The 14,918-nt window shown below is 31.4% G+C and overlaps 1 protein-coding gene across 1 annotated transcript; it reads left to right on the forward strand.

Annotated features, from left to right (window-relative positions):
* The first annotated feature begins 10,887 nt into the window (after positions 1-10,887).
* Positions 10,888-12,479, forward strand: LOC132926279 (uncharacterized). The gene is given in 2 exon segments (XM_060990625.1): positions 10,888-11,614; positions 11,617-12,479. Coding segments are annotated over 2 exon segments (1,590 nt in total).
* Positions 12,480-14,918: the final 2,439 nt, after the last annotated feature.

Raw genomic sequence — 14,918 nt, forward strand, 5'->3', positions numbered from 1 at the left:
ATATAATTTAACATTACATTATGTAAAATAATATGCTCGTTAACTTTTGTCATAGGTCATTTCAGCGTATCATTGACGGTTTTGGCTAAAACACAATAAAAAAAAAGATAAAAAAAAATTATTTTTTATATTTTTTAAAAAAATAACACTTATCGCAACATATATATATTAAAAGTAGCACAAGTCTATGGTAAATTGTATGGTCTTTAATTTTGGTCATGGGTATTTTTATCGTAAGTTAAAAATCTAACGAGTTATAAGCGAAACAAGTGAAAGGGGTGCGCCACCCTTTGAAGAGGGGTGGGGGGCTACGCACAAGGGGTAGGTGTCAGGACTTTTAGTATGTTTATAAGTAAGGTATGATCTAAAAAAAAAATTAAACTCCAGCTTTCGTGGAATTAGTTCCAAACTTTGTCGATTTTTGGTCTAATTTGACTGGGCTATAAGAACTTATTCACGGTAAACAAAGTACGGTAGATCACACAACGCACAATCGATTTATAAAAATAATAAAATGTTACAAGTCGGCGGTAACGGATGTACTGATTAAATTAATCGTGTTCAGAGTCAGACGCATTTCCATCATCTAACGCGATAGTTCGTTTCTTGTTTTCTGAGAATCTAATAATAGTTGTATGATATAAGTGTCATATTTCCGTTATCAGCGTCATAAATAATAATTGACTTTCGTAGCATTTTCTGAGTAACCAAAACCAGTTTTTTTTTTGTATATAATTTAAGAGTATACGCAGTATACCCATAGTTCTGACAAAATATCTTGAGAGTATACGGCGTATATGTAGTATACCCTATGGGAACACCCCTGTATATAATATATATAGTCAGGGGCCCAGGGCGCCGAGAGAGCGCAAGTCGTCCGCTCATCCAAATGAAGTCGCTCCGCGGTTTCGAGGTCTAATTTCTCCCACCAAGTGGACTGGTCGTACGCCGTCGTACGCCGTCGTAAACTACCCAGCGCTTTACGACTGTTATCGTATTTTGCCAGTTCACGACTTCACGTCAATTATCAATCATTACTTTATTGTTTATTTTAGTTATCAATTTATCATTTATTTTATATACAAATACTATTTACAATATAATACATCGCATATACAAATACCATTTACAATATAATACATCATACACATAATATTTACAATATAATACATCGCATATACAAATACTATTTACAATATAATACATCATACACATAATATTTACAAGATAAAATATAATATCGTCTGTGCAACTTAGGTTAGTTGGTCATCATCAGAGTCGTCAGACTCGGAATCGGAAGTGTTTCCGGTAATGGTTAAGACATGTTGATTCGAGGGTTCCGCATCCAACATGTCATCGGTGATGAAGTCGATCTCGCATAACTTCTCCTCCTCTATAATAACGTGGCTTATAAAATTTTTCCACATGTCGGGTGACACTCGTTCCACGCCTTCAATCAACAATTGTTTTACATCTGGTAATTTATAGGTTGTATTGTTCATTTTAACGTACTGTTTTACACAAGACCACGCCAACTCAATCGGATTTAGTTCACAATGATACGCGGTGGTGCCTAAGTACAATTTTATTATTTTCTTTTGCCAATTCATCAATGACGTACTTGTTACAATCCGTTCGAAATTCTTGTGCCTCTTCCAAGAGTCGATCTTTCACCATACGTTGGTCAATTATTTTTCCTCTAATCGTCAACCATTGAATAATTTTTTCCTTTTTCCACGAAGATTGGGGAAACGTTTCTTTTTTAACCGAATGGTACGGTGCATTATCCATGACAACTACTGCATTTTCTTTTAGTAGTGGTAAAATGCTACTAAACCATTCATAAAATGTGTTGCCATTCATTTCGTCGTGGTAATCACTTGTATTTTTTTTAGATTCAAAAACCAAGAGACCACCAACGACGAAACCATCAGACGATCCTATATGGACAACAATTAAACGTTTGCCTTTACCAGACGGATTTTTTTGTCCAGTAGTTAGCCCTTTTAAAAATGCGTCTCGATGTGATTTTATTGTTTTATCGACCCACGATTTTGAAGTCGTTTCCCCAGCGTTTACCCAAGTCTCATCAAGGTAGTAAATTGGATGACCTTGGCTGCGATAAAATTTAATTTTTTCCAAATACCTTTGTCGCCAGCAGACTAATTCGCTTCGTTCAGTCAGTGCACTATTACGAGTTGTTTTGGTATATACGAAACTTAAATGTTTTAAAATTGTACGTAAAGATGTGCGTTTCAAATTTGGTAAACTAGGATCATCATTGACGGCAGTAAGAATTTTTTGCAAAGTTGGTATTTCTCTTCGAAACCAGAACCCATGAATTTTTTGCCGAATAGCATTTTTGTCTAACTCGTCAATCTTTTCGGTAACTGTTGGCCTTATTTTATTTTTATTAGGAGAAGAAATGATACCTTTTTTTTATAATCCGACAACGTTGTTGTGATGGTGCGTTGTCCAATACCGGTATAGTGAGAAATGAATTTGATGATGTCATAATATTTCGGCTTTTGCTCAACTGGCAGATTGGCTCCCTCTATCATTTTAATTTTGTACATATTTATGATGATTTCTTTTTTTTGGCTACCAACAAACTACAAAAAATGTTTGATATTAGTAAGTAAATTATGATATAATGTGTTATATAATACAAATTCATATTAATATATTGTGATAATTAATTGTATTAAATTGTGCTTACCTTTCCACATAGATTTTTTTTTATTGGTGAAACAACAGCAGCATTTCCCTCTTCCATATTAAAAAATATTGATACAATCGTACACTGTGTATTAACGAAAACACGCTTATCACAATGAAGTGGCTACTGTTTGCGAGTACACGGTAGTCGGTAATTACTAATTAACGAAAAATCGTGGTTATCGCAAGGCGTCAGGCGGTGGTTACTGTTTACGAGTCGCAACGACGCGACGCGCGACGGTCGACGATGTGAGCCGATTATCCGACGGTGGGAGTCACGTTGGTGGGGGATGCGCGAACTACGACGAGTTTTGGTCGCAGCCGACTTGCGCTCTCTCGGCGCCCTGAGTATAGTATTATTATTATATATTTATATATTAAATATTTGATATAATGATATTATTGATTGCGATAATTAATTAAATCATATAAAAAATAAATTATTTATAGCAATATAACATAATTAGGTAGCATTATATAATAGTAAAAGATATTACTTTTTTGGTCTGGTTATTTGTAGTAGGTGAATAATTGTATTCATTTTCATCTACTTCCTCAAGACCAGGTCTCATCATTGAACAACTTTGATTATTTTTTTGAAGGTCTTCATCGTGTATTAATACGTCATGATCAATCATTATGTGCTTTAAATTTAAATGTAACTTGTTAACAAATAAATAATTTAAATTAACATAAAATTGGCTTACATCTTCAAAATCATTTGTTTGTAAAAACTCATCTAAGCTTTCAGCACATATTTGTATACCGGTATTTGAAGTCGCTGTCGATGATGCAGGTGACTCTTTTTCTAATATTTCGAAATCATTTGTTACAGTTTTGTTTATACCATTCTAAATAAGAAAAATAATAATAATCATAATTAAAAAAATAACAAAGTAAAATAATATTATCAAAAACTATTTAGAGAGAAGATTACCTAAATAAGAATCAGTAGTCACAGGATAAATCACTACTTTTTTTTTTAACAACAACATTAAAGTAAAATAGTTTAAAATGTCTATAAATAGCAGAAAAAAAGACAAAAAACTCATAATTACAATTATTATAAAAATTATAAATACTATACCTTTTTAGTTGAGCCTTCATTGTCACAGTCAAAATCGTTTGCATCTTTAATAAAGTCCATTGGCATTAAAGACTGCAATGTCATGTCTAATTTCTTTATAGATTCTGGTGGAGGACCTCCTCCAGTTTGTTTTAAATTTTGTTTATATGATGAAACATTTTTTTTGGCAACTATTTTCATTCTTTTCCATTCGCCTTTAATCTGTAGTAATGTTCTTTGAGTTTTTGAATTACCATTATATTCTTTATAAATTTGTGACCACGCTTCTAGTTTTGACTTATTCGTATTTGTGTCACAATTTTTATTTTCAATCACTTTGATAAATGGCGTGACGATTTCAGTTAGTAGCTCTTTCTCTCCACTTTCCCAATTAACCCTTTTTTGTTTATCCATTTTAAAATAGAATCACGCAATTTAAATTATTATTTTAAATAAATAAATACCACTATTAAACTCAAAAATAGAACACGAAACTAAAAATAAATTCATGTAGGTAATCTAAAAATATTTTACCACAATTCATAAAATATAACGATAACAATGACATGAAAAAAAACACCTGGAAAAACTGTAACGTTCGCATTAAAATAATAGAACATAGAATGTATTTTTACCTATATTTTTTTTTTTTAGATTGGCAACAATTAGTAATAATATGGAAAGTTGGGTGGCTCTATGGCTGTTTTAATAAACTAAAGATAATCTACAGTTTTTCAAAACTTAGCCTAGACCATTGACTATGTTGACTATGAATAATACATTATTAAACCCGAGTTTAACCAAGGTCTAAGAATTAAACCCAGTTGATTTAAACTTAGGTTAAACCTTAGTTTTTGACGATGACTATGAATAACACTGAAGAGGTCTAACCATCGATACTGGTGAATGTTTTTCACTCGAAGGTACAGTCGTAATTATTTGTAATGGTTTCAGTAAAGTAACCAACGTTTCGATTTTCATCCAATCACTTTCTACTATTTCAAATTTTTTTGCCATGGCCGATTTTGTAACTGTACGGTCAGCTAAAACATTTGCTATTGCACATCTATTTGTGTAAAGGCGATTCAACATCAAGTATACAGAATTCCACCTAGTTGCATAACTTTGTATTAATGTATGTTCAGTTAGTCCAAGTTGGGTTTGTTTATTTTTTAATGCGTGTTTAGCTAAATTTAAATGTTTAAAATGGCTTACTATCTTACTACATTGTGTTATTAATAAATTAATATTATCTTGCTGTAATCCGTATTTCACCGCAAGTTGTACGGTATGAGCTGCACATGTCAAATCATTTGTTTCCGAGACATTAGACAGCATTTGTACAGCGTTTAATACATTTTTTGCATTATCAGTAACAACTGTAATTACTTTTTGGTCAATTTCCCATTTTTCAAAAGTATTTTCCAATTGATATGCAAGATTTGAAGCCGTATGAGACTCTTCCATTTTATGAGTTGTAAGCGTATAAGACTTTGGACACCACTCATCATTAATCATATGTGCAGTAACCGTAATATAACTATCCTGTGATAATGATGACCAACAGTCAGACGTACAAGCTATATTGTTAGCACTTTTTAAATCTCTCTGTATAATATCTTGAATTGATAATTTCAATGATTTTAATCTTTTTTTAATTGCTTCTTCTTTGCATATTTTATAGTTAGGTTTCACTATGTTCATAAATTGTTCAAACCCAGCACTTGAGCAGAATGATATAGGCATTTGATTCATGGCTATCATTTTAGCTAGTGCCTGATGTATAAGTTCCGTTTCTTCGGAATTACAAAAGTCATCGTTTTTTCTATTGGCATAAGTCCGACGACGTTTTCTAGGTTGACGATGATTGTTATCAGTAACTTGTGATTCAGAAGTGCTTTGAGTCGAGGTGGATGTTGAAGCACAGAACATTTCAGGATTATCGATTTTATGACGACTAGCATCTCTATAGTTAGATTAAAAAAAAAGTGAGTTACGCGTAGATTTTCGATTTCGTGAAAATTAAAATTTTAGAAACGCGTAAAAATGTTTATATCAAATTTGCAAATATTCATAATGTTTTCAATATTTAGAACTCTAAACACTAATAAAAAAAATTAAATTTTAAACTAAGTTTGTACATACCTTTTTGATTTAGAATTATTGGATAACGGCTGTATATTATGAATTGTTGCTAAGTGTCTTCCTAAAGACCCCGTGGATCCACCATTACAACAGAACTCATTATTTTCATTTTCAGAACATAAATTGCAATATGCTTTATTTTCTACCCGATTAGCATACTGCTATACCCAACTTTTGCGATTACTGTTTATTTTAATTATCTTGTTTTAATTACTGTATAAAATATAAAATAGAAAAGAACACGGTTTTTAAAATAATGTAAAATAAACGTCGCGTTGAAAGGAAATGCGAAACTTTTCTTTTTGTAAATGACAATCAAAACTTTATCTAGGCTTAAATTACGCAATATTCATGATAACAAAATTGAACGAGACAAACACTAAGTCACAGTAATGACTAATGAGACAATGATAAACTTTAAACGCATTTAAAGTTATCTTCTAATATAACATATACTATTAGTATAATATATATATTTTATACACTTATAAGGTCATAATCATAACAGATTACGGTCATTACATAACTCATAACAAATATGGGTTTTTAGATTTACCGTTTAACTATATATTATTGTTAGGATATATATAGAACAACCATGGAATTTATACTTGCAGCCCATAAGTTTTAAATATAACAATATTATTTAATACAAAATTTAAATACACGGACTCTCGAATAATTACACGTGTACCCGGATTTGAATTACACGGTTATTAATACGTTTAAGATACGTGTACACGCCAACCGTGTACACGTGTTGGTTAATACTCGGTCAAAATCGCGAGCTCTAGTTTTTAAAAAACTGTGTTTTTTCGTGTTACAGGGAAAAAAATGGCTTGAGCGGGATAGTCCCCCTTAAACTTTTAAAATCTCCCTGCCCAAAAGTGCTCAGAACATACAAATACATACTACTTATTGGACGTTGTCACATTATAAAACGAAAAACATTGAGCATGTTGATTCTAAGGACAGGTGATATATAATATTATTTTACTATCGCGCTTCGAAAATAACTAAATAACTATAGTATACATTAATACTATAGTTATTTATTATTAAGTAAGATATTATTATAAAAATAATTTTTGTATGAATATTTTTTACAGATGGAAACATGCTGAATGTTCGATGAAGCTTGCAATAACCGATCAGGTAAAGGACCAAACAATATCGAGTGAGCTGATCGAATTGGTTCAAACACTTTTCGACCGCTTCATGAAAGATTCGAAGAAAAAAATTACACGTATTTGATATGTATTATAAATAAATTATGTTTATAATAGTGGTGGGAATCATTTAATAAATAATAAAACTTAGATTACAATATATTATGTCTATTTTATTTAAATAAAAAAAAATAATAATACAATCATAGGTTAAAATAAAAAAAAATAATATAAAAATTGTTATTATAAATTATTAAAATGTTAAAATAGACATCATGCATTGAAATAATATTTATATTGAAATAAATGCGTACCTATGATCTTACACCATAGAATTACACCCACCAATGTATTAATTAATTTAATTATTTATTTTTAAGTTAAAAATGATTTAATGCTTAATAGTAACAGTAATAACTAATAGGTAATATTATACCGTCTGTATATATTTTGTAGATACATTGCTATTATTGACAGACAGATATTATTATAATTTGTATGGTACTAATGTAGATTTTATGTATACTTTTATTTAAATTTTAATTTATATAGAAAATAAAATATGGACAAAGTTATTGGGAAAAAAAAAATTTGCATTAAGTAAATCATCTCGATATCGATTGAGAAAAAAGCTCAAAATGCAGCTTCAATGTTAATTTATTCTTCAAGCTCTGATGATCAAACAAATAATTCAAATATTAATTTATCCTTGTCCAATAAAATTAATCAAAATACAAGAAACTTATCATCTTCTGCTGAAAATTTAACTTCTGATGATTCAATACATTTTAATGATACCAGCAATATAATAGATGAATCGAGAAATATACCTGACACCTGTACAAATTGATGAAAACCTAAATTTAAGATTAATTTTAGCACAATGGGCTTTACGTCATAATATAACCCATGTTGCAGTTAATGATTTACTAAAAAATTTAAAAAAATTTCCATTATTTTCTGAGTTACCTTCAGATGCAAGGACATTATTGAAAACTAATACTACTGCTATACTAAAAAACATTGGAGGTGGTGTTTATCATTATTTTGGTATTAAAAGAGAAGTAGAATTCTTAGTTGATTCTGGACTTAATTTGCCATCAGAACTTTTATTAGTAGCAGGTATTGATGGTCTTCCCATAACATCCAATCCACCAAGTCAATTATGGCCAATTCTTGGTTATTTTTCAAATATTAATTCTGTTAGACCAACTGTTTTTATAATTGGAGTTTTTTATGGAAAAAACAAACCTGAAAATAGCAATGAATATTTAAGAGATTTTGTTGATGAATTAAAAAAATTATCTGATAGTCAAAATAATATTATAAGAGGACAACACATATCAATTAAATTGCATGCATTAACATGTGATGTACCTGCAAAATCGTTTGTTTTAAGTTTTAAAGGACATACAGGAAAGAACTCTTGTGTTAGATGTACATGCAATGGTCAATGGTTAGATGGAAGGGCATGTTTTCCTGATTTAGATGCTACATTAAGGACACATGATAATTTTATATCGTACACTTATAACAATTTTCACATAAGTAATACCATTCTTTCAGAAATACCACATTTTAATTTGATATCATCCATTCCTTATGATTATATGCATTTAGTTCTAATAGGTGCAACTAAAAAACTTTTTTTTTATTTTGGACATCAAAAAAATATATTTATTCTCTACCTTCAAATACAATAAAGGCTCTAGATCAAAAACTTATTTTACTTTCACAATACATACCAGACAATTTTCAAAGAACTCCTAACAAAAATTCTAGATGTCACCCTTTTGATGATGTTAATCGTTGGAAAGCTACTGAGTTGCGTCAATGTTTATTGTATACTGGTTTTGTGATATTTCAAGATATATTAAGTAATCAGATATATACACATTTTAAGGAGTTGTCTATAGCTTTAAGAATTTTATTAACTGTGAACATAAATGAAGAATATATTGATTATGCCATTAACTTAATAAGACATTTTGTTAAATCGTTTAGAGATATTTATAGTACATCATCCATATCTCATAATATTTATGCATTAATTCACTTGCCTGACGATTAAAAAAAGTATGGATCCCTATAAAACATTTCTGCTTTTCCATTCGAAAGTTTTATGCAGCCTATAAAAAAAAAATTAGGTCTGGTGTTAAACCTCTTCAATAATTGGTCCGTCGTTATGAAGAACATCGAATCTATGCTGTAAATATAATTAATGATCAAACAGTTAAACTTGGACCTATAAATACAATATGTCAAAATAGAAATCGTCCATTAATAGCTGGTATAGGTAATCCACAATTTTCTGGGTGGAGAACTGACAATTTTGTTATAAAAATTAACAAATCTGATTGTTGTGTAAAAACAAACGACGGAAGCACATTATTAATTGAAAACATAGCTACATGTGAAACTTCTAAGAGAATTATGGTGATTGGTAGATGTTATGAACAAAAAGAACCATTATTCCTACAACCATGTAATTCAACTTTATTTGGAATTTACAAAGTTTCTAAATTAGGTGCTCTCAAACATTTTATATTTATGATATTAAAGAAAAACTTGTTCGTTTGCCTTCAAATGAAAATATTGGATTGATGATAATAATTCCATTTATTCACAATCATGATTAATATTAATATTTACTAATATTGGTTAGACATAAAATAAATAACCATATATTATATTAGGTATATATTTATTTAAACAAATCATTTAAATAAATACATTTTTAGGTCTTGGATTGTTGTATTATTTATCGATGCCAATGTTATCCAACATGTTCCTAAAATATGGCTTAAAAAAGTTCAACATAAGTAGGCAGCTGTATCTAAAAAAAACTTTTATGTTGGTTCTCTTTTACTAAAACCGATTTTCCAAGTACAAAAGTGCATTTCAAAAGCGATCAAATACAAAAAATGATACATAAATGTTATGTACCTAATAATACAGATGGAACATGGTTTAAATGTAAACAGATTGCTGGTCCTTTTAGTGGGTATAATACTTTATATATCTATAATTTTTTATGTTGAATTTCATTTAGGTAACTTTTCATTTTATTCCTACATTACTAAATTTTTAAATATACATATTTTGTTATAAATAGATAGTGAAATGCAATCTAGAATGATTGCAAAAGCATGGTCTGATGAAAGTCAGAGCTGTGATGCATCTGAAGATTAATTTAGTGATGAGACTAGTGACAATAACAATACTAGTACTAGAAATGTAAGAAGTATTCGTTATAAAAAGAAGCTAAAACGTTTTTCACCAGACATATTTTCTTCGAAAACAAAGCCAGTTAAAACTTGTACTGAACATTATAAACCATCAATACATTCAGAAATACCTAATCCACCTAGTAGACCATTAGCTGATCATAGCAATAAAAAAAAGGATAAACATCAAACAAAATATGTAGAATCAGGTATATTATTATAAATAAATATTTTGTTTTGCTAAAACTGCTTATATAAATGGTTTTTATTATTTATTTGTAGTTACTAGTTGTAATAATGAAAATGAACAAAATATCTCATTGACCACATCAACCAACATTGATTTGGATGAAAAATTATTAAATAACTTAATGAACGAGAATGATACTTTAGGTAAGTTTTTTTTTTAAATAATACATTTCATAGAATATCATGTTTCACTGGTATAGAATATTATAAATCAGTCGCGTTTCAGCTGTTGTAGCGATCGGTTGTTCTTTCCGTCACAGTTATCGCAGCATATTATCGTTACCAATTCGTTAGTGTAATAAAGTACCTATTAATGTCGTCGTCTTCGGGCGGCGACCTGCGCGCGGGTAAATCACCTGCCCCAAATAAAATCAAGCCTTCCTTGACTACTAACCGTACATCGGATTCAAGTTTCACCACCGTCATCTCAAAAAAAAATTTACGTAAGTCAAATTCCAATTTGCTTACACCCCCGTCCCCCGGACTTCAACAGATTATAAATAATACGCCTATTTTAAATACTTCGCAATCAGCCTTCAATTATATTACGGACAATAATTCGTCGGCCGACCCGGTCATTAACAATGGTTTATCTACTGATAACCTTAATGACTCTACATCAAATTCCTTACTGTACGTTAATTCTACACAAATAAACACTTCTATACATTCCACTGATTTACCAAATGATATAAATATGTCGTCTCAATGTATACAACAGACCTTCTCACCTGATTATAACGGCCCGGTCGTGATTCTTGTCGAATGCATTGATTTGGAAAAAAATTTGGGAAACTGGCACCCTATTAAGGCAGCCAAATTTTTCTCTACTCATTTTACCGGTATAACAAATATTAAGTCCGCTGGTTCAAAAAAAATCAAAATTAGTTTTGATTCGATTACGAACGCCAATCTTTGTTTGACTTCAGACGTTTTGTTGGAATGTGGCTTCACAGCTACTATCCCATCGAATCTTATATTCTCTTTTGGCATTATAAGATTAGATTCCGAAGTTTTGGAGGACGATTTTTTGGACGGAGTCCATGTTTCCCCATCGTAAGCTTCAAACGCATTTCTGTTAAAAAAGATGGCAACATGGTTGCAACACGCATCGTTGAACTCAAGTTTTTGTCCCCTAAATTACCTCAACACATCTCAATCTATAATATGATTTTCGACGTCAAACCCAGTATTCGCTCTCCTGTTCAATGCAATCGTTGCCTTCGATTCGGTCACACTCAAAAGTTCTGTCGCAGTGACCCTAAATGCAGTCATTGCGGTACTTCCAAACATTCTATTTCTGAATGTCCCACCGTTCATGCCACAGATCCAAGCTGCATTTTCTGTAAACTTCCTCACCTCGCCACAGACCGTAGCTGCAAAGAATGGTCAATCCAAAAGGATATTAAAAAAATCATGGCTACAGAAAACATTTCCTTCAAAGACGCTAAAGATTTTAAGTAAAATAAATGTTATTCTACTGCAAATACTTTTTCTGACGTTGTAAAAAGCCAGCCTCCAATCTCCGAAATTCTTAAACCCAACTCCACTCTCCGCGAAGATAGCTTCCCTAGTCTACACGATAATCATCATTTTTTCAATTCCGGTAAACAAAAACATAAAGCTCGACCCTCTTTTAACAAAAAATATAATTACTCGGCATTTGAAAACCAATCCCACTCACCTAATGGAAATTACTTAAATAAACTCCCTAACTTAGAATCCTCTCCTGTAAATAACTCAGGAGATTTATCATGGGTTCAATCTCTTTCCCATAAACTATCTGAAACTCTTATTAATTCTCCTTCATTATCTACTCCTTTCTCCTCCACCTCCCTTCAGTCCCTAATTGAATCTTCCATATATTCTCTTCTCAATTCTCCTTTCTATAATCTCACTGCATAAATTATACCTCACTGCAGTTCATTGCGACTCCTCAAATTTTAATTTATATTCTATATTTAAAAAAAAAAATTTAAATAAAAAATATGATGCCGATTGCTAATAATATTAATCCTTTAAACTACGTTAATATAATTCAATGGAATGTGAGAAGCCTCCCTGCTCGCCTTCCATCTCTACAAAACTTACTTAGTTATCATAAATGCTCTATTGCCCTTCTTTCCGAAACTTGGCTCCTACCTTCACGTTCCCTCTCTATCCCAAATTTCAAAATCTACAGATCAGATCGCTCAGATGGTTATGGTGGCGTAGCCGTAGCTATTCACAGTTCCCTTAAATCCAAACTTATTCTCACTGATAATATCACCAGAAATAGATTTACTAATCTAAAAATTGATATCATAGGTGTCGAGGTCGTTTTATCTGATTTGTCTCCCCCTTTAAAGGTATGGTCCTGTTATCTTCCCAGTAGCTCCAGTATTCCCGTTAATCTATGGCATGATTTATTCTCAATTGTTACCCAAAATACCCTACTCTGCGGCGATTTCAATGCTTTTCATCCTGCCTGGGGTTCGGACTTGTCTTCCCGCCGTGGTAACCTTATCTACAATACGATAAATTCATTGGGCCTTTGCATTTTAAATGATGGCAGTTCTACTCATGTCGGACGACCTGGCTCATCCGATTCAGCTATTGATTTATCCTTTTGCTCCCCTGATATCTCCTGGTACTTATCATGGCGCACTCTTGGTGAACCTCATGGTAGCAACCATATCCCCATTATAGTTACTGCCAAAACTAATCGTCTATCACACCGTACGGAACGCAGTGTCAACTTCGATACTGCCGAAAATACTCATAGTTCTTTCAACTTCAATAAAGCAAATTGGTCATCTTTTTCCCTTCAAGTTCAGAATTCAATTGCTTCTTTGACCAACAATAATCCTTCAACTCTATCTTACTCTACCCTCACTAGTATCATTAATAATTCTGCTGAATCCTCAATCCCTAGAAAAAGACCAAATTCTAATCCGTATCCTTCCTCCCCTCCATGGTGGAATTCCTCCTGTACAGAAGCAGTAAAAAATAGAACACTACTTTTTAGGAACTTCCGACGCTCAGGGTCCATGGTCGACTTCCTTAAATATCGTAACTCATGCGCTCTCACCACCCGTCTACTCAAAAGTGAAAAGAGGAAAAATTGGAAATTCTTTTGTTCAAGCCTAAACCCTTCTCATATAATTCAACACCTCTGGACCACTGCCAGAAGATACAAAAATTGTATTAATCCTCGTAAAAACTTTGAAAACGACGATTGGTTCGACAACTTTTGCTCCAAAGTCGCCCCCTGTCACGTTTCGTCAGCTTCAGAAATCCACCCAAATTATTACTCCCAACTTTCTCCACCCCACGTCCTCACTAAAGACTTTTCTATGGTCGAACTTGACATTGCTATTTCTTCGCGTAAATCAATTGCCTCTGGTCTAGATAATATCTCACCAATCATGCTAAAACATTTACCCCTCAATGCTATCCATTTTCTTCTATCCATTCTCAATAATATTTTAGCATCTCAAAAGGTCCCATCCGCCTGGACTTCCTATCGTGTTATCCCTATTCCTAAACCTAACAGTAATAACTCTTTTCGCCCTATATCTCTCTCTTCGTCTATATGCAAAGTCTTTGAGTTTATGCTCAAATCTAGACTTGATTGGTGGCTGGAGTCAAACTCCATCCTTCCTGCTAATTTATTTGCTTTTAGGAAAGGTATGGGTACCTTGGAATGTCTTTCAACTTTTATTGGAAAAATTTATCACTCTTTCAACAACAAAGAATTTTTTATCGCCACTTTTGTCGACATTCGAGGTGCTTTCGATTCGGTTAACATTTCTACACTTATTTCACATCTTCTTTCCTTACAAGTTCCCACTTTATTTTGTAACGTTTTATCTTCCCTCTTCAAGCATAGGAATCTATTTTTTTCGTCTCCTTTCGGTGCTACTAACACTCGCTCTACCTTTTCCGGGCTTCCACAAGGCACCCAGATAGCATAAAAACGTTATTTTAACATTTTTATATTATTATTTTTTTTATTTTATCAATAAGAAAACGTTTTTTTTTCATCAAATTTTGATCAGAAAAATGTTTTTAATATATCAATAAAACGCTATTTGGCCGTCAGAATTACATTATTAAATTATTTTAAATTTTATGACAAGTAAATAATATTTGAATAATATTAATAAAACATACTTTTTTTGATTTAAATTAAATATTATTTTACGGACAATTTATTATTGTTTTATTAGTATCATAAAAAAATCATTATTAAAGTTATACTAATTTAATATTAATTAGATACCATCATAAAAATATTAGTTTTTTAAAAATACCCATAATTTGTAATTCCCAATTTCATTAGATAGTTTACCAAATTTGATT

Source organism: Rhopalosiphum padi, chromosome 3 (genome assembly GCF_020882245.1).
Source record: "Rhopalosiphum padi isolate XX-2018 chromosome 3, ASM2088224v1, whole genome shotgun sequence".
In the NCBI taxonomy this organism is placed as follows: Eukaryota; Metazoa; Arthropoda; class Insecta; order Hemiptera; family Aphididae; genus Rhopalosiphum; species Rhopalosiphum padi.